Below are 19,969 nucleotides of genomic sequence, written 5' to 3'. Positions count from 1 at the left end.
GTTGTTTTTAGGGATTATGCTGTAATTTTGTAAACCAGAGAAGTTTTTTGCAGCCAGTACTTCTATCTTCCAACAGTCTACCAATTTCTACTGCTCTTCCAATCTTCACACTATGGATTGTGTAGTGTACTTTGTGTACTTTTTTATTTCCTATAGGAAGTAATAATTAATTATTAAACATTTTTAATATTAAACAATTAAAAACCCCAATGCTTTAATATCATAGTTTCATAGAGCCAAGATTCTCCAATTGCGCGTTGCAAAGCTTTAAATTTTAATTATTTTATGTTGCCAAGATATGCACATTTTAAAATCTGAACAAAACAGCAGCAAAGCAGAGTTACCCTGTTCCTCCTCTTGGTGTATCCACAGCTGACACCTCCCCACCATCACTTTTAGTGGGACAAAAGCCTTTTGTTCTAATGTTCTCTCTCAAGTTTGATGTGGAAAACCTTTAGAGTGTCAAGCAGAGTGGGAATGGCTGGGGGTAAAAAAACTCCTTGCAGCCCTCCTGAAGGAGAGTGCTTTCACAGTGCTGGAATTCCTTATTTCCTGTCAAGGAAAACAGATGCCTTGAAGGGGGTGAGTTTGCAAACTCTGGGCAGAGGTAAGGGTGAGAGAGAAGTGGATGTTCCTGCCTGGCTGAGCCTTGGCAACCTCCCGTGCTTCCCTGCTGCTCCGTGGGCCAAGGGCACAAAGAGAATTTCATATCCACACGTGGATGATCCAGACTTTACTGGCTGGGAGAGAAATCAAAACCCACCAACTCAGGAATCTGGAAAACAGAAGCTAATTGTGACTGGGAGATAAAGGATTAAAAATTAGTTACAGTTCTGACTCCCATCAAGCTCAGACATTAAAATATGAAACCTGGAAGCATTTAAAATACACTGTAATAGGTGTATTTCAGATTTGTACAGTGTTGACGTTTCTTCAGGTCAAAAGAAAGACTTAGAGCCTTACCTGAAACTGCCTTTGGTTGGACTTTCTTATAGTGAAAAGAGTGTTTCTGTTTTGCATAGTTCTCCTGACCCCAGGAACTGATTGGTGTTATGTGGTGAACCAAAGTGCTGTGGTTTGTTTAAATTAAATGATCTGGATCCTTTGAAAAGAAATTGATGGCATCATATGCATTATGTGGGCAAACTCAAAATCAGACAGCTTAAAATGGGCCCTTTTTGTTCTTGTCAACAAAAAGAAAGGCAAAAAGGTTGCTTTTGTATCATAAATTATTAAGAATGGGTTCAATACAGAAAAAATACCTTGCTGGGTATACTAGTGTTAAAGCTCTTGGTATTGCTTATTATTATACTTTACCACGGGGGATATTAGTCTTAAAATGTTATTTTTACACACTAATAAATCATTCACTGCATCAATTATAGAGACTAATGCAAAAAAGGAATGCTGTTGGCACAGCAGCACAAGCAGTGCACCTACTTGTGATGTGTTCTCATGGAGTAATTTAATTCTTACCTTTTTTACAACCACAACCTATTATTGAAGAGCTTTTCTGTCTCACTAGAGGCTTCTAAAAACATATTAGTAAAAAGTTAATTTCTTTCTGAAAAGCCTCTAAAATAACAACAGTTTTGTTCCTGTCATTTCTGTGCTAACTGAAATTGACATGGAAATGTTTTTTAAGTGTTAGTAATTTGATAAATTAAGCCATGGCATATTGCACAGTTTCTTCTAAAAGATTCGTTTTATAAAGAAATTAGTTCCTCCAGACAAAATTCTTCTGTGCAAAATTGTTTTTAATGTATTTTCAAATGTGTAATTAACCCTAGGGATTCAAGGAACACAGAAGTGTACAAAAAGTGTACAGACATTTAAAACTAACATTGCACAACTAATACAGGATGACTTAGAAAAATAAGATGCAGGGATTAATCTATGGAATACCCTGAACCAGGGCCACTTCTAAGAAAAGGTCTGCAGTACATTCCACTCAACTTGCTTTGGAAAACCTTTTCCCCCCTGCCCCCCATATGAGAGGCGACCATGTTTTCATGAGTACGATAATAGAATCGCCAATCATAAATTGGGTTCCATCGGCACACCCTGTGCTAATGGTAACTTGAGTATTTTTGGAGGAAAGAAGGAGCTGCATTGAATTTTGATAAAATCTTTTCAGTATATATTAATTTTTTTGTGTGTGTGTAATACAGATCAGTTCACTAAATATTATTTTTATGTTCAACTTTTTTATCATATATTAATTTACATCTTAAGGCGAAATAAAATCTTGGGATCTTTTGGTACAGCAGTGTAGGTCTTAAATGGATAGACGGGCAGCAATCAATGGGCAAAGGATTCAGTAAGACAGTAGCCAAAATAGTTATTCCTCTTTATCCAGCAGTTGTGTGACGACCTCTGAGGGATCGTGTCCAGTTTTAGGCTTCCAGGAATATAAAAGACATCAACTCACTGGAGGGACAGCACAGGAGGGCTGTGGCTGCCGTGGGAGATGAGAGGCAATGGAAGTTGGATTTTTTTAGTCTTTTAAGAGCGAAGACAGGAGAGAGGTTTCATTATCCATGGAGCTCTTCTTGCGGGTGTGCTTGGACAGAGCAAGATGTAATGGACACACATCAGAACGCAGGAAATTCAGATTAGATGTTAGGAAAAAAACCCTGGAACAGCCTTCCCTAGGGAGCTGAGGATTCTTGTCTTTGGAGATACGCACAACTCAAATTCACTGGACTGGACCTTGCTTGAGCAGGGCTTTAAGACAAGAGTTACTGTGGCATTCTCTTATTTCACAACTCCCCAGTTCCTTTCAGAGAAGTCCATTGAATGACTGAAACTTCTAAATGGTGGCTTTTTATTATGAACAGAGAAAGGGATAGAGTTAAAACTTAACCTGGAATTCTTTTGTTTGTTGTTCAATATTAGATGACAGCAACAAAAATATTTCAGTGGGGATGTGAAATAATCATAATTGTCTCCTTTGAGGAGAGATTTCTTTGAGCAATTTAGGTTTCCCTGAATTTGTTTTTGGTGATGTGTTTTGTTCAAAGCTCAGTGAAGTCTTTTTTTCCTTTTAGCCCATGTTGCTTTTAAATGGGAATTGAAGGCTGTGTGACATGCTTAGCTTTGTCTACCACTGTTTTTTAAAGTAGAGATTTAAACCTTGTTATTTTTGGAAAGTTGGAAAAAAGGTCTTTACAAAGCATATGAAAGTGTCCTTGGAAAAAAATGAGAACTTCCTTTTCAAAGAAATAATTTCTTTTCTTGAAAATAGTATCTTCATGCACCTTTATTCAGTGAGCTGATTTAATTGAATTCAATTAATTTGATTTTTCAGATACTTTAATTAAGCATTCTTAACCTTTGTGATTTCATAATAGCACATTTTCAGGTGTGTGCTTTCAAGCTCTTTCTGTTTTAGTGTCTTTTGAAATGTAAAAGGCTGCATGAGGAAGTCAAATCCACCAGAAGCATTTTCTTTTCACCTTTTTCGTTTTTCTCCTTAACTCCTTTTTTTCTGGAGCTGGAGGATCAGGTGGTGGCTTCTGAGGTGAAGCTGAAGCTGGATTTTGCTCTGCATTGTCCAGTGTTTTCAAAATCTGATGAAATCTTCCTTCTTGTTGTCTGAAGTCATATTCTACACTATGGAAAAAAAATGGAGAGATCTATGGTAGTAAGTAAGAAATTCCCCCTTTAAAGAACACATCAAAGGCTGCTTCCCTCATCAGAATATCTTGGTGTTATTCAGTGATACAGCCTGGGGTAAACACAAGGGGTTTAGGGGTTGCTCCTTTGAAAATAAACTCACCTCTTAATTTTTTATTTTTTTTAAGCAAAAAATTTTACTTCGTGTGAGTTAAGATCTCCAACATTGTGCCCAAAGCAATGGGACAAAAATGCAAATGTACTAAGATGACCTTTCAATACATTTCATTCAAAGGTCAGATTTTGATCCCATAATCGAACCTAATCTAATCATATGACATGATCTGTCATATGGTTGTAATTGAAAACTCTCACGGGCTTAACTTTGTTGAATGCGAGTGTCTCCCACTAGGACACAGGCTAGGAACAAAAAGAGATGAAATTAAGCCAGTGTGTAAGTCTTTGAGATAAGTGGTGTTAGTTAAGAGGAAAATAAAACTCATTTCCTCAGTTGAAAGCCCTAATTATTATTGATGTCAAACCAGAGCCAAGATGTTAATTAGATAACAGCGGATGAGTGCATAGAAAGAAATGTAAGGTTCAAAAGAGTCAGTGTGGACAGGGATGAAGCAGTATTGTGTGTATTTTCCTTATTTCAATTATTTTCCGGGCAGGAGAGTGAGTTGTATCAGCTGTGTCTGCTGTGAAGGTTGTAGGAGGTTTTAGAGGAGAGTGGAAAGGTTGTATTTGCCTTGATGGGAGGAAAAGAGCTTCATTCAAGGGCGTTGGGATGTTGCTTTAGGGCCCTGAAGCTGATTTTGGCACTGGTCAGAAGAAATCTGTAAAGTTAGTAGATGTGCAAATCTTGAAAACTTTTAATTGTGTTTTTATGTAAAATCCATAAACATCATTGTTATGTTAAAATTAACCAGAAGATCATTTCCCTTAACTCATGTGTCTTGGGATTTTTCATTAAATAACATGTACAATGTAATAACGGGTTTAAAGACAGCAGGAAGATTATTTTCATTTAGAAAAGAGTAGAAGGATCTCTTGAACAAGAAGCAATGCATAATAAATATTAAAAAAGCAGAAGGAAGTGATATAAAATCAGTGCCTCATGCATTTTATCAGCTTATTACTAAAACTGCAACTTAATACCTTTCAATATTCACAGACCAAGGGTGCTGGAGAATTAAATGTTGGGTTTATATAATACATAAGGGTAGCATCTGCTCATGTTCCTTTTCTCCACCCTGCTTCCGAGTTTTTAATTTAATGTAGAAGATATCATCTCCAGAGGCAAGAGGTCAATTCAGTCCTCATTTAATACTGCCCATGATAACTGGTTTTGGTTGTTACTTGCATTTGTTTATTACAATACCAACATTTCTATTATACCATCTAGATGGAAAATCCCAAGCCTGGAATCCCTGCTGGGTAGTTAATAAAGCCAAATTTACAGTCACTGTTAGGCCGAAAAGCTCTTTATTACTTTAGTGATCAGTGTAATCCACACGGGGATTTCTGTGAGATTAATGCATTGTTTGACTCAGGGACTGTGTGTGATAAAAGATGCTTCAGTGACAGCAATCTGCATGCGCGGAGTTTGCAGCAGTGAGGAGTGAGGTTCTTTAAGAGCAGGAAAACTGGGAGCAAGAGGAAACCCTTGGTTTAATAATCACAGCTGTGATGCTGTCCTAGGGGAAAATACTTGCGGGGACATTTCAGGCCACGTAGAACACAGGAATCGCACGTGTTTGTCTGGAGCAAACACTGACAACAGTTGCTTCTTTCACAATATTGTCTAATGAACTTCAAGTGTTAGTCACTCAGGATGCTTTTTTCATAACCACATCCTGTGCAACACCTCTGTAAATCAAAAACTATTGTTTTCTTACCGCTTCCTCTTTGTCTCCTAAAAGCAGAAATTTTTTAGAGCACCCGTGTTGTGTCCATGTTCTATTAATCACTGCAGGGTGAGCCTCCAGGCACCATTATTGCTGCAAATTCCCTGGTAAATCAAAAAGGCCCCTGAATGTTTTCTTCCTTCCTCTGTTCTTTCTTTTGAATGATGGTGCTTGTTGTTCAAGATCTATCCTGCACTGAAACTGTGTAAACTTAAAAACACAGGGTATTTTTCCAAGGAGAGAAGGCATCCTGTGGTCAAGGGTGGTCTGTGTAGAAATTCTAGGGAGTGACCTGTTCCTGTCCAGTCCCATAAAATACAGAGATTGTTTGTTCAGAGGCCATGATCAAGTAAAGAAATCTCTTTTTTTTTTTTTAATGAATATAGTTTCTGCTCTTGGATAAGTCATGTAACTTCCCACAGTATCCAGGGGGCTGTGAAGAAGACCTACAGCTTTGTCTCAGAGGAGTTGTGGCATTTAATTGCTTGGAAATTTCATTACCAGAGGTTTAGGACATCAGTATGGGACTGAGTTACATGCTGAACAATAGGTTCCAGTGCTGTTTATTAAGTTTATTAAGGTCTTTACTAAATTTGGCTCATGCAGAACATGCAGTGTGAAAAACACTGCCATGTTAGAATTTTCTATTAACTATTTCCATTTTTAAAAAAATTAAAGCTGTAGTGATTACAAACTGTTGAAGATAATGGTCTGCCATGTTCTTTGAAACGAAGGAAAAGGCTTCAGCATCAAAAAGAAATTCTCTTACCCTTTATTTTTGGTAAATGCAATCAAGTAACCCAAGGTGCGGGGTTTCTGCCTCGCAACTGAGCTTGCAGAGATTAGATAATGCCTTTATGAATTCCCTTGCTGAGTGGACAAGGTGTATGTGCAGTCCGAGCAAGACTTTGCATCTGCTGGCTTCAGGGTTGATGTCTGGACAGCTGAGGGCTCTTCCAGTGTGTTTGGACAGGCGCAGCATTGGGAACATGTACAGCTCCCAGAACCCAGCCATGCAAACCTTTCTGGCCATGAGAGTTTAGCATAAACTGGACTTGAAATCTGAGGCAGCCTACACTCAAATTGCACTCTCTGAAATGAGCAACAATTGAGGTGAAAAGTGTGGGAGTTTTGGGGTTGTTTTGCATGTTAACATGAACTGTGACTGTAGCTCTTTGGCATTCAGAGAACTGAGAGTTTCTTTTCCAAGATCAAAAATTATTACAGAAACCCTAGCTTTGAAAACACATCACACAGAGGAATTTCATCGTCAGAAATGGCATCACTGGTTTTCAAAGCATGCTAGTACTAACCCTGTGAAACTTCAGAGGGAAGTTTCTGCTTGAATCTCCCAAGCCCAGTCCCCCTTTCCTTTCAGCTAACACCACTGTGAGTGGTTTCCTGCTTGGGGAACAAATCAAGAACCTCACAGAAACCACTTGGTCTTCTCTTAAAAACTGGGTAAGTGGCAGTTGAGACGTTTTATAGGCGTGAGCAAAACACTGTTTTGTGCAGCTGGGGAGACATCCAGGCAGGAGATGTGTGTGAGGGAGCGAGGTACCTGTAAATGATGCACGCCGTGTTCTGGCAGGTGCTGCAGTTGTTGAGGTCCTGCCCAGTGTGGTAGAAGTTACGCCTGGAACAGACAGCAGCTCATCACATGTGGGGTCACAGATAATAACACAGCTCTGAATCTTTTATGAACAAAAGCCATTCTGGTCAGCACTTCTGTTAGCCCTACTAAAAAAATTCTGGTATCAAATTCTAAGTTGGAAGGTTTCTTTAAGAATACACAAAACCTGTGAGCCTTGTCTTGCACCTTTCCCACCTCATGCTGTTAAGGGGTCTGGTTGTTGGTTCTCACACGGATGCTTGTTATGAAAACCCTTAGACAGGGGACTGCTTCTAACAAACACGCTCTCAAGTACTTGAAAACTCATGCAATTTGCTCAATCAGTCTGAACTCTGTCCTTATGCTTTCCAGTCTTCCCTTTTTCCTTATTTGAGTGTAACCAAGTCAGATTTTTACCGCTGGTAAGTTGCAAATTTGATGTGTTGAGAAAACAAGAAAAGTGACTTTTCATGCTTAACACCACCTCGAGCTGGAATATTTTTATGGTGGAGAAATCTGCGTTAGAAACAGGTTGAGATTGGTGGCTCAAAATGTCTGAAGAAAGCGTAACACTTATCTTTAGCAAATTTTGTTTCAGTTAGGGGAGATCAGTTGGTACCAAAATAAATTTCTGATAGATTTGGGGAAAATGGGAGTCCTTCAGGTGCATTATTGTGCTATCAATGCAAGTCCTTGGAACATTCAGTGTAAGATGAATCTGCCAAGGTGGATTGAAGCTTCTCACTGAATCTCAGAGCGACACTTCAAGATATCAGACGATTTTTTTCTTTTCAACCATGTGGTAACTGAACAGAAATGGATTATAAATATTGCTGGATAATCTGACTGTGCTTCACTGCAATTTAGTCTTTGCTATGGTCAGATTTGCAAATGTAATTGAAACTTGGGGTCTCCCCTAGAGAACTGCATGCAGGGGAGAAGGAGTGGGTGTTCTTTTCTGTCGCTGCCTAAGGAACCACAGGCAGGTGGTGTCTGGATGAAGATTACAACAGGGAAATGACTGCTTAAGTTTGAGACATATTTGGATCCCTCCCTCAAATCTTGCCTCTTACCTGAATTTTTGGGGTTTGGAGTGTTGTAGATGGGTTTTTTTTGCATTTTTGTTGTTAGTCTGTCTACGTGGCTTTTGTCTCTTGCGTTTAGGGTATTACGAATTTGGTGCTAGAGAATCATATGGAACAAGCCTCCGAGGGAGGGTAGCTGGAGTTGAATTGGATGGGGAAAATAATACATAGAACAAGAATTTATGTGGGCAGAGGGGAAGCTAATGAAGATATTTTCATGCTAACAGCCAGATGGACGTTACCAGTTAACGTTTCCAGATAGAAGAAGGTAATATGTATGGAGTAAAATCACAAGCTAACTTGATTTATATTACTTTAAAATTTTTAATGAGTGTAAATTCTTATTTGAATTGTGAGTTGGAAAGTTATTATTGATAGTTTGGAAAGCTCTATTAGGATATTCTAAAACCTGTTTTGAGCATAAAAGTATTTAAAATTCCATTTTAACTTTGTCCAATCTTGAGATGCATTTATGGCATTATTATTATTTATAATGCATGTTAATGCAGAAATACTGCTTGCATTGTTGGCACAGTCCCTGTGTCACCACACTGACAATAAAAACAGGGGTTTATACATCGTTATGGGGGTGCAGAAAGGAGCCACTCTGAAATCTGAGAGTCTGAAGTGAGTTCTTGCTGAGAGCCTTCTCATGCTCTGTCCTTAGCTCTCAGTCTGGCACTCTGTGTGTATCTGACCTTGCCGTGCTTTGAACACCCTAAATCTAAATGAAAAAGGGAGTTGTTAAGCTGGGTCTTGCACTGGATTTTGTAAAGGCAGTGTCAGCTAAAGCCAAGCTACGAAGGGACTTGCTTCTCTGCTGAGACCCAAATACCACAAAAAGGGTGTAAGATACATTTTTGCAAACTCATCTTTGAATATCAGAAGAGCTGTGTTTTTCAGTGGCAAAGGTTAAAAGAATGCTAACATCTACTTTAAACTTCTGATGAATTGCTAATATTAAAAATGAACCATACCCTTCGCTGAGGGCTCTGGATTTTTCCAGGTCTTGGATTACATTCAAAAGGACTTTAATCTTCTCCTGGTTCGACTGCAAGGATTCCTCTACAGACTGCAGCCTGCCTTGTAGGGCACAGAGTTCGCCATGTGCCAAGTGAATTTGATTTATTTCGTTAATCTCTTTGTTGCTTTGCGGGTTTATTTCATTCCTCGGCGGATAAGACTTTATGTGAAATCCTTCTAAACAGCTGTTACACTGGGAAACATCTGACTGGGTGGAATTTTTCTCGATCTCAGCATTGCATGGCAGGCACGGCTTTGATGCGTTACTGCTGGTCAGTGGCACTGTTGGGTCATCGCCACTTGGTGCCGTCACGTGGCTGGAACCCGGCTTGTGCTCTCCTGCCTGGTGACAGTCTCCGAGGGAACAAGGAGACGAGCTGTGGTTTGACGGGGCTGACAGTGGAGTAGTTTCCTTACTGCTGGCACCTTGAGCGGCTACGGGTGGCTCGGAGTCACTTTTCTGCGCTTCACCAGCAGCGGAGCGGGGGTTACATTCGCTGCAGTTGGTGGAATTGCCTAGGCAAGGCTCCGCTCTTTCCGAATCAGATGACAGTGTGCTGTTCTCGTGACTTTCATTGCTGTTGATGACGGTAGAAGAATGCAGTGAATTACTCAAAGCTGTGGTTGTGTCTGGGGCATCCGGGGGAACGTTTCTGTCTTGTGGAAAACTCACGTGAATGTATTCAGGCACCTGTGTAGACGCAGTTGTCTTGTCTGACACTGAGAAATCATCCGAGTACCTTGGCCCATTGCTTTGTGCTTTTGACGACCTTTGACCCAAGCCCACCTCCCTATTCCTGCATCCATCCTCCAGGTGATTACTTATCCTCAAGTAGCAGAGCTCTGAGGACAGAATGTCTGGTTCACAAAGATTGCCATTTACCTCAAGAGAGCTTGCAGGCTCCGCTGGCATTTCCGTCAGTGATTTGCTTACTGTCAGCTTTTTCCTTTTAAAAACCGGGAAGTGTTTCCTGAGGCTGGGAGAAGTCTGTATGGCAATATTCCGAAGCCCCTTCTGAGCCCTTGGAAAAGTTGGAGACTGAGTGAGCAAAAAACTGTGATCCCTAAGTATTTCTGTTTTCCCAGTTGTGAGTGCTGTGTCTCGGGCAGGATTAGCTTCCAGCTCTGCCTTGGTGCTGACACCATCCTCCTTGAAGCGGACCTGCTGGGATTTGGTCCTGCGGTGCTGGGGGTGTCTCAGAAAATCTGCCGAGTCCAGGCTGTTCCTTTTCAGCAGCACTGGTCGCATTTTCATGTCTTGCTGGGCCATTGAATCACAATTTAAAGTCTGTAAGTAACGTGTTTCTTTGCGACCCATTTCATTGGACATTTGACCTGTATATTAATGTTGTTCCTAAGACACAAATTAACAGCTTACTCCTGGAGCTTATCATTCTCCTCCTTGTTATTATGTCTATTTTCAACTGGCTTGTTGTCTTTAGGCATCCTCTTTCAATTTTAATTGCTGATTAGACCAAAAACTAAGATAAATTAAATAGAAAATTTAAGGAAAGATTTCTTGTAGCTCGGGAATGCAGAAATCCTTTTACCTGCAGCTAACATGGTCTTTGTACTACAAAATTGCAACAGGCTACTTCAATTAACTAATTTAAAGGTAAGGTTGAGTCTATGGCTTTCCTGGTGGCTCTCATTTGACAGCAGCTCTCCATTAGGGATCCAGCTTTTTTTTTTTTTTTTTTCTTTTCCTGATGGACCAGTCACATGTGTTTTATTTGCATGTTGTCTAAACAAGCATAATAACTTTTGGGAGCATTTTCATTTCTGATGCATAGTTGTACTGGTGGAATATACCCGTTAATACCCAACTGAGCCGCTTTCTTTAGAGACGGTTTTTCTTCCTCAGCCATCTTTTTAATGTCCAGTTGAAACCAATCTTCTCAAGCAGGTGAGGAAAATGTCACCACTTGTGACCAGGGCAAAATGCAGCATCCAGTGGGAGTCCGTGAGGAAAGTTACTGATGTGTAGCTGCTGCTGCTGCCTTTCTTGCAAACGCAAGGCAGATCATATCCAAGGGCTTGCCTCAGTTCTGTAAACAGGACAGAGGTCCAGGCTGAATAACCAGAAAAAGCAGAATAGCGGACAGCGTTTCCTGCAAATAAAAAGACAACAGTTGTAGCTGAGCAAACTGGCAAACGCTGTGATTCTCTTCTGCCGTCTCCTAGGAACTCCCCATCATCACTGCGTCTGTAACTTTGGCAAGGAGGTACTTGGACAGAAACTGAAAAATGGTATAGAATTTTGAAGTGGCTTAAGTTTTTTTTCATATGAAATACGATGCTCAATAAATGGATATATATATATATATTTATACAGCAGATACAAAATATCATAAGCCTGGATCTGGTCCCAAATGCAGATCTTAAAACTTAAGCAGTCAGATTTGAAAATGGCCATTAAATCCTCTCATGGATGAAATATCCAAAACTGAAAATACAAATGTGAGTTTTTAACTTGGAGGCAAGTTGAGGTTTGAACACAACTCGGATTGGTTTTTTTTTTCTTTTAAAAGTTGTTAATTTTCAAGTGTTCAGATTTGAGTACAAGATTGCAGTTAAATTCCCAGCACAGTGGTAATTTACTGTTAATCCTGTTTCCTTTTAATTCACTGGTCATTTCATTAGCCTTACTACTTCCATTAGCTCAGAACCTTTTATTTAAGCATTGCGCAGATTTTACCATATTAAATTTACAAGAATTGAGGCGATGGGTGCAGTGGGAAAGATCTTGTTACAGAATATAGCAAACTGTTCTGTAGCATCAAGTAACCTTTAGGCACTGTAATATAATTTAAGCAAAGTAATAATGTGATATTACTCTGTTATAGAGCTTTAGAAGAAAATGAGTGCTGGGTTCTTTCACTGCAGAGAGAAATGTCAAGTAAGATATTGAGGAAATAAATATGTGCATTAATACCAGATTTTACTTTTGTGATATGCATGAAGCCACGGAAATGTCTGTGCTGATTGTGCACTGGGAACAAGAGTCACGGTAAACAAGTCCAACAGTTTCTGCAAACAACATTCCAGTGCCAAGTTCTGGGTTCTCATTTCATCCACTAATTACCAGAGACTTTTTACGATTTCGTTTGAGAATTTATCCAAATATTGCAGTAGCATTCTCCCCATCACAGCTGCTGTGCTCCAGGCAGATGGACTACTTTAAAAGTTATACTTACTTGCCCAATTAAATTCCAAAAAGAAGCTTTAGAAAGCTAATCCTTTGTGTTTTAAATAAAAGTAAAAAGCCCTTAAGGGTTTTCTGAGAGCTCTCTCCTTCAGCTGTAGAGGCATTTGAGCTACATTCCTGCATTCTTAATTTCAAAATTGCTATTTTAACCGTGTTGATTTTTAGCTACCTTGTCATCCAATACTCTGAGTTTACTATAAATTGTAATAAGCATTTTGGTGCTGCTGTTTATATTAAATCAAGCTGAAAGAAAAAAAAAATATAGCTAGGAATGTTCAAATATTTGGATTGAAAACCCAGACTGGTGAATTTCAATGAGTTATAGGTGTCTGTGCTTGAGTTAACAAATCAGTGGAACATTGCCAATTACTAAGTTTAAATAACATTTTTCCTTGCCCGGCATCTAATTCTTCATTCTTTCCTGACACAGCAATTTAAAGTTCTTGTTTTACTCATTATTTGACATTGACTGAAGTAAAAAAAAAATCCTAAGGATCCATTTCATAGAAATGCTTCGAGTTCATTAATTTAACTTATTTTACTCATGAAGAAAAGATTAAGTCGGTTTTAAATTACTGTCTTGTAGTAATACTAACAGTGTTAGCAGAAGAAATTTACTGGGGTTGAATGTTCCGTGACCTCACATCCAGCCCTGCAGCCTCTTCCTGCCCATCCCTTCCCTGGGCGCTGCTTGGTGCCTCGGCTGCTCTGCTCCATGAGCTCTGGGGGTTTGTTCCAGTCCCCCCATCCCCTGTTGGATAAGTGCCCCCTGAGGTGCTGGATGGTTCACGTGGTTTTGAAATGGTGCACATTCCTTGCTCCTCTTTCCAATGTTTGGAGTCTGTGAATCTCACTGATGTTATTACGTATTTTTCTCTTTGCCATGGCTGATGCTATTAAAGAAAATCTTGACTTTTAAGGTCTCTGTGTGCTTTGCACACGCAGTTCCTAGCGGTGGTAGTTACTCTTCCGTGTAAACTTATCCTTGCTCCACTGAAATTGTACCCCAGGGTGTAACAAGTGAACGCCCTAGAAAACGCTCAGGTGTAAAACCTGCCCCCTCCAACAGCCACAGAACTGCTTTTCCAGCCTGGGGATTGTGGGTTTGAGCTCCTAGAAACGCACACTCAGCTCACTCAGACTGACAGGCAGAGGAAGTTCGACAACAGGACGTAAGTATGTTCTTACATCATTTTTCTTCCATCTTTCCTGCCTCTGCCTTCCCAATTTCTTCAAGAGAGTCAAAAGTTGGGTTTTTTTGGTTAATGTTTCAGTTTAATGGCTGAAGCTGTGGGTAGAGAAGTGCAGATGGTAAGGATAAATGGAGATTACAGGGAATTCCATGGAGTGAAAAGCCCATGCAACAGACAGTGGGGATTTTGGATGAGTGCAGATGTGTGAGACTGGTGGTTCTGGGGGTTTTCTGCAGTTTGTGCCAAAAGTCCCTTATTCACAATGGTTTTCCAACTCTTTCAGCTGCTGTTGGATGCCTTAACTTTTCATTTGACAGGTTTGTTCAAAAAATAATTTTCTTGTATTAAAAGTGTGACATGTATTTTAGAATTTTGTTTTCCCCTTGTGCATGTTTTAAAAACAGTATTTCTTGAAACAAAATGTTTGGACAGAACCCTTCCAATAAATAAAGGAACTAGGTAAAAGTTTGTGGGGGCTTTCAACAGGAAGATGATTAATGTAATTTGCCTTCCACTTTTGAGCATCCACGCTTGGAATTTCCCAATTCACTCTATGGGAGAGGGTTGGAACGAGGTGATCTTTAAGGTCCTGTCCAACATAAACTGTTCTGATCCTGTGGTAGGTGACAGCTGTAATAACTGTAAGATAATCTATTCAAACTCGTGAGTTTTCTGTCGTGTCTGGTTTGTGGTTTGTCCTGTAGAATACAGACTTTCTGTGGCGCACGTTTGATGGACATTTCCAGTTTAGAGAGGCAGCTTGCTGTATTTAATTATTGTTTGTGTTTGATAAGAAGCTGTTTTCTACGTGGGAGATTCTCAGGTTCTAAGAAATTTGTGTGACTCTCACTTTCCCTTCATGCTGCAAATCTTCCCAGGGTTCCTAAACTCTTTCTGGGATCAGAGGCTGCATGTGGGGGCTGCTGTGAACTGTGTGCTTGTCAATGGCTGCAAACAGCCCGGCCACAGCAGAGCTCTCCTTCTGTGCAGGTTCAGTTTTCAAAACAAAAAATTGATATCTGAAATGTACCTTTTTTTCAGTTAACAAGCCCAAGTTAAGACTTTGAGTGCTTTTGGTTTGGTTGTTGCTTTTCTTCCCCTTCGTTTTCTGCCTCCATCAGAAACTTCAGCAATAGCTGTTGGCCAAGCTGCCTAATTTAGTCATAGCTCTTCTTTGCATGAAAGTCATGTTGGGGTTTTTTTTCCTCAAAATAATGAGAGATGTTGAGGATAAGTTTAGATATGCTTCTGAAATCCCTGGAGACTGCAGTGGAACATGCATCACCAGCTAGCACGGAGAGCCAGAGATGGATTTGAAACCATTGGAATTGGATGATGCTGAAAATTACCTCTTTTTACTGTCCTCCTTTCCTGCAGAGGGAAATGGATGGGAATGTGCTCAGAGCTCCAGAGGAACTGCATGCAAGCAGGCCTCTGAAGGGAATATTTTCAGATGAAAATGGGTGACAGATGCAGAGCCTATAAAGTAGATACAGTCCCCCAGAAGTGCAAATTTGCAGCTTGTTGTGATACACAGGGAAAGCTGGCAGGGAACAGGAAAGATGAAACTGCTGAGAGAGATTTTTAAATGGCTTCTGTGTACAGGGGCCTGTTGTTGTTCGCAACAAGGAATCTTATTGCTTTGGGTCCCACAGAATAAAGCACAAAGCTATTTATGAAAGTGAATGTGTTTATTGTGAGAGATGGAGTAATTTGTGGAATATAGTTTTGTACCTGGAGTTTTCTCCAGTGCACAGCTTGTCTAACGTAATATTCTTCTATTTCTTGCTCTAATTGGGCAGTACACAGAATATCTGTTTCTCCTGGTGTGCATGGCCACAGAGGAGCTCTCTGGATGTTCCTGGATGGGTTCAGTTTTCCCCTACGGCAGTGGTTTGGTAATGCTGAAGGGACTTTGCTTGAGCAAAAAGGACTGAAGAAGGCAAGAACTTTTTGATAAATCCTGCTGGTGGGTTTTGTAAGCCTCCTCCAGGTGGGATCAAGGTCACTGGAGAAGAGGATCTAACAGAGATGAGGAATACAGGGTAGGATGGAAGCTTCTGTCCTCAGAAAGGGAACATTTCATTGATGGAAGAGATTACAGGATTTTGTCTCTGAATAATTTTGCAGCAAGAGCTGAAAATTACTTCAGATTGGTGAGACTGGGTAGAGAAGATGATGTGATATTTACTGCAGCAGAAAATGGACTTAGCTAAGCAAGTTTTAGGGATGAAACTTGAGTGTGGTTTGCCTGTAATTTGATTGAGATGATGCAATGCCATTCCACATGAAGTGCTGAAGATGCACTGAGAGATAAAACCATGATGATCTTATTTCTGAAATAACTTTCAGAACCACGGTACTTGAAATTCCTTTAGTCTACTTTAACAAAAAATGAAAGTTCTTTTCCTTTGAAAAGATGATAGATTCCATTTGCTTTGTCAGAAAAAAAAGTCTTCAAGGATTAGAAAAAACATTTTTATCTCAGTATTTTTTTCTGGAGCATATACTGGAAATTGTTCCTGCAAGGTTTAGTGTCAGGAGGTAAAATACAACTCCTTAGTCATTTAAGAGGGAAGCATTTCAGTCACATATTTATACAAAGACACAAGTTGGATTTTTTTTTCAGTGTTAGTTTGCAAAGATAAGTGTACTTAAAACTGAGAAATTTCTCTTGAAGAACTGCTTGAATGCCTACAGGGAGAGGGAAGTTATCCAATGTGACAGGCTGGTGAGCTGGAAAGTGTCCAAAGAGCTGCTTCACAGCACCAAATTTCAGTGCTCTTCCTTGGATAAATCTTATCAGTTGAAAAAATATTGCTAAGTACTTCATGTTTGTATCAAAGCATGCATGCAATTTACACTTCAGATTATTGTAGGTTTGCATTCAGGCTCAATAAAACGTTAACAGAGCTGTATGTAGATCTGTAGGTAGCCTGTGCATAGGCAGGCTTGCACACTGGGCTGCTTTGCAGGCCTCAGCACTTGGTTAGAGACAGATTACTGCATTAAAATGACCTTCTGAACTTTCTCTTTGGCTGTCAATTATATTGACTATGCCTGTTAAACAGCAAAACTTACTATTTTTTCCCAAGTAGCAAATTTAAAAGCTGCCTTTTCATGGTTCCTGTGTGACAGGTTGCCACTGCCCAGCGCCTTTCTCCTGTTGAGACACTGCAGCAAGGAAAACCATTTAAAACTAGTATAAGGTGCTTGCCGAAGACAGTGACTTCAACCCTGGAGTTGTTTTCATCACTACAGTATTTATTCAATTCTAAAAAAAAAAAAAGTTCTGAGTGTACTTTCTGCAGCCCCTTAGCTTTGAGTTGGCTTCTGGGGGCTTTATTCCAATAAATTATTTGTCACTCCGGATCAAGAACGACATGGCAAAGCTGCATCCAGAAGTGTTAAGCAGTCTGCCGTGCTGCAGCTGTGTGGAACGCCTTGTAGGCACTGTGTGTTCACCAAGATTTCTTTAGGATCTCTCGAAGGTTTTTTGCCACTTCAGTATGCGGGAGTTTCAGTAAATGTAAGGAGTCAACTGTTACTGTCACCTGTGTCACAAACCTTTGCATTTGGGGAAGCAGTGAGAGAAGAAACCATGCCCAGCTTTCAGTGAAATGCATTCTCCCATGGCTTCTGTTCCCTGGGGAGCTACTGGCACCTGGGTGGGAATATTGGGCCAGCTCTCATTGCGGTAACAGGGCTGGAATTCAAAATTGCATCCCGAGGCTTTTTTACCTGTGCTCCTCAAGACCAGTGAATGACATCAGCAATGTGAGTAACTGGATATTTCATCCTCCAGAGATGTAGTTTGTGTGCTCAGCTGAACGCACCTGGCTCTGCCTCCGCCCCGATGCCAGATTTCAAAAACATTTTTGGTGTGAGGGAATTGAATTACGGCAGCTCAGACTGAGTTAGCAGCAACTGCCTGACAGTGAGTGCAGGAGAGACTGGAATTGTGCTTATTGGTCTTGGCAGGGTGTCTGCAGAGACTGACACTTCCCACAGGCTCCCAAATTCTGGCACAAAAAGCTACAGGTGGAGGAGAAATGGAGGTTGGGATCCAACGAGCTGGGGACTCCTCTGAGAAAATCTCTGAGCAGTTATGGCTCTTTTCAGAGTCAGAGGAAGCTTTTCTCAGGTTTATCCCTCTGCAGTGTATCTGCTCAGTCGCTCTGATGCCTTGGCACATCTCCTCTTTGAATGTTTGCAAAATGGAGCTGTGGTATCACTGGCAATAAGGTTGATAGTTCAGGTTCTTGTGTGAGTTCTGTTCCATCCTATCCTCAACCTGTCAGGAGCCAGAATTATCCATTCTGGAGGGGGATTGGTGAAGACTAGAGCGAGAGAGAAAGTTCTGTTTATTTTGAGTCTCTGCTATAAGTAATTTTATATCAAAATACACCAGCCTGCTGACGTTGGAGAGCTCAGTCACATGTATTTTGAGGGGTTACAATTAAATGGAGGAGAATTGCGTGATAAATCTTCGCATGTCTGTTCTCTTTTTCTGACTTTGCAGTTGCAAAATATACATTTCATATCATCAATAGTGAAGGCATTAAGGAAATTCAAAGCTCAGATTTATAGGACTTACAAGCATTTGTTAAGAACACAACTCTTGCTGTCATGACTGTCTATTAACAACTCAGTAGATTTGTGTTGCAATAGAATAATGGGAAGGGACAACACAGGAATGTTTTACTTGTGTCTGCTCTGTTGTGCAAGACTTCTCTTTCAATCCAGGAGGAAGGGCGCTGGTTCGTTCTCTTTTATGAGCACTGTAAAGGTAGTTTTTAGAGTTGTGTTTTATTTCTGCTTCACCAGCTTATCCATAATTCTCTGTGAATTTATTCTGTCAATTTATGCACCACTTCTGCCCTGTATATTTAAACAATCTGCAGCTTAATGTTGTTTGTGAGGTGCACAGATTATTATCATTATGCAGGGCAGATGCCTTTAAATTTGAATTGTGGCATCATTATTGCCCGACTACCTTTTCTAAAGGTAGAGAGAACTTTGTTTTTGAGAAGCCTTGCTTTTCGTGAGGAGAGGATTTGAAAGAATCCCACTACAGTTAATTATTTATAGCCTGAAAAATAACCTAGCCTTACAATTGCTCTCCAAGCTTTGCACCACTCCCTATGTAAGGAGCACCAGGAAAATGAAAGTTCCTCTGCAGCTCATGATCTGACAGACACACCCATTCCTAGTTAAAGCATTATTACCATGTGTAGCATTGTTTTATATTATTAAAATATTTATGGCTAGATACTGGTTTTTCTGCAAAGCAATAGAATAAAAATTCAGTCAAAACTTGTCCCACTGGAGCAAGATAAACAACTGGATAATTTGTTCTTCACATTTTATTGAAATAATATTCTTTTATTTTTGCTTCTTTTTTTGGTGGTTACTGCTGGCTTGGGACAGGTTATGAAAGCTTAAATTGTCTCAGTGCTAACAGGTACTGAGGAATGCTGGAATGTGGAACGTTCAAAGAAAAAATGCCAAGCAACTTTTTCTCCTGGTATTTAAAAGAAAATGTGTGTTTCTTCTTTATCGAAAGCTTGTTTAGTTTCTCGTGGAGTTGGAAACATTCTGAGCTACAAAGGGACCGGACATTGGCTGGAACTGAAATGCCACAATGACTGAAGGGCTTAGGTGACATGTTAAAAAAAACTTCAAAGGATGAATTTACAATTTTTCTATCAACCTTGTAACGAATTACTTCTCTGTCTTCAGCTCTTAATCTTGATATTATTTGTTATTTTTTAATATTAAAAAAATAATGTGGATAATTTCTTTTATCTATAAATTCTCCATGTGTAGGAATTGAGACTCTGGAGTTTGAGGTTATTTTAGGAGAAGCCACAATGCCCCCAAGTCAAGGGCTGAGGTTCAGAAGCTGGGGGTCTTTGGCACAGAGATAACTCCTACAGAAAGAGGGGATGAAGGAAATTCTGTGAAACTGTGGGGCCTTAGGAGGAGGAAATAGTGCATGCGGTGAGATCATAATGATGTTCTTTGAAAGGATATGCCAAGGCAGAAAAAGTGGGACGATGACGATTCATTTTGTGTTGAGATGGGGTGAGAGAGTGATCTGGTAACACACTAAAGTATCACATAGATATATTTATGTCCTGCTGGGCACATTTAGAATCATGGATCTTGTGTCTGGGCTGTCTTGGAACATGTCCAAAGGCCAAAGTGCAATCATGGCTTACAAAAATAAATCATGAAAGTGTAGATAAACATTTCACTCTCCACCTTGTTTCTAAGAGTTTCTAAGATGGCACCATAGAGGGAGGGAGGTGACCCTC

The 19,969-nt window shown here is 40.1% G+C and overlaps 2 protein-coding genes across 5 annotated transcripts in view; one reads left to right on the top strand and one right to left on the bottom strand.

The window, feature by feature from the left end:
• Nucleotides 1–19,969, top strand: part of DOCK2 (dedicator of cytokinesis 2) — a 157,252-nt gene that overhangs the window by 64,939 nt on the left and 72,344 nt on the right. The gene's annotated exons all lie outside the window — the stretch shown is intronic.
• INSYN2B (inhibitory synaptic factor family member 2B) overlaps nt 1,795–19,969 on the bottom strand; it is a 28,652-nt gene continuing 10,477 nt past the window's right edge. For 2 of the 3 annotated variants that reach the window (XM_066197619.1, XM_066197620.1), the window contains exons 2-4: nt 9,203–11,359; nt 7,090–7,164; nt 1,795–3,615 (exon numbers count right to left, since the gene is read on the bottom strand). In XM_066197619.1, the coding sequence (XP_066053716.1) occupies nt 3,429–3,615; nt 7,090–7,164; nt 9,203–10,578 (1,638 nt within the window). In that variant the 5' untranslated portion in view covers nt 10,579–11,359 and the 3' untranslated portion in view covers nt 1,795–3,428. The remainder of the gene's footprint in view (nt 3,616–7,089; nt 7,165–9,202; nt 11,360–19,969) is intronic. The other variant, XM_066197621.1, reaches the window with a different exon arrangement.

The sequence above is a fragment of the Chamaea fasciata genome, unplaced genomic scaffold, assembly GCF_029207755.1.
Source record: "Chamaea fasciata isolate MVZ Bird 193981 ecotype frontalis unplaced genomic scaffold, bChaFas1.0.hap1 SCAF_15, whole genome shotgun sequence".
Classification (NCBI taxonomy): domain Eukaryota; kingdom Metazoa; phylum Chordata; class Aves; order Passeriformes; family Sylviidae; genus Chamaea; species Chamaea fasciata.
This window is presented reverse-complemented; position numbering and strand designations above follow the sequence as displayed.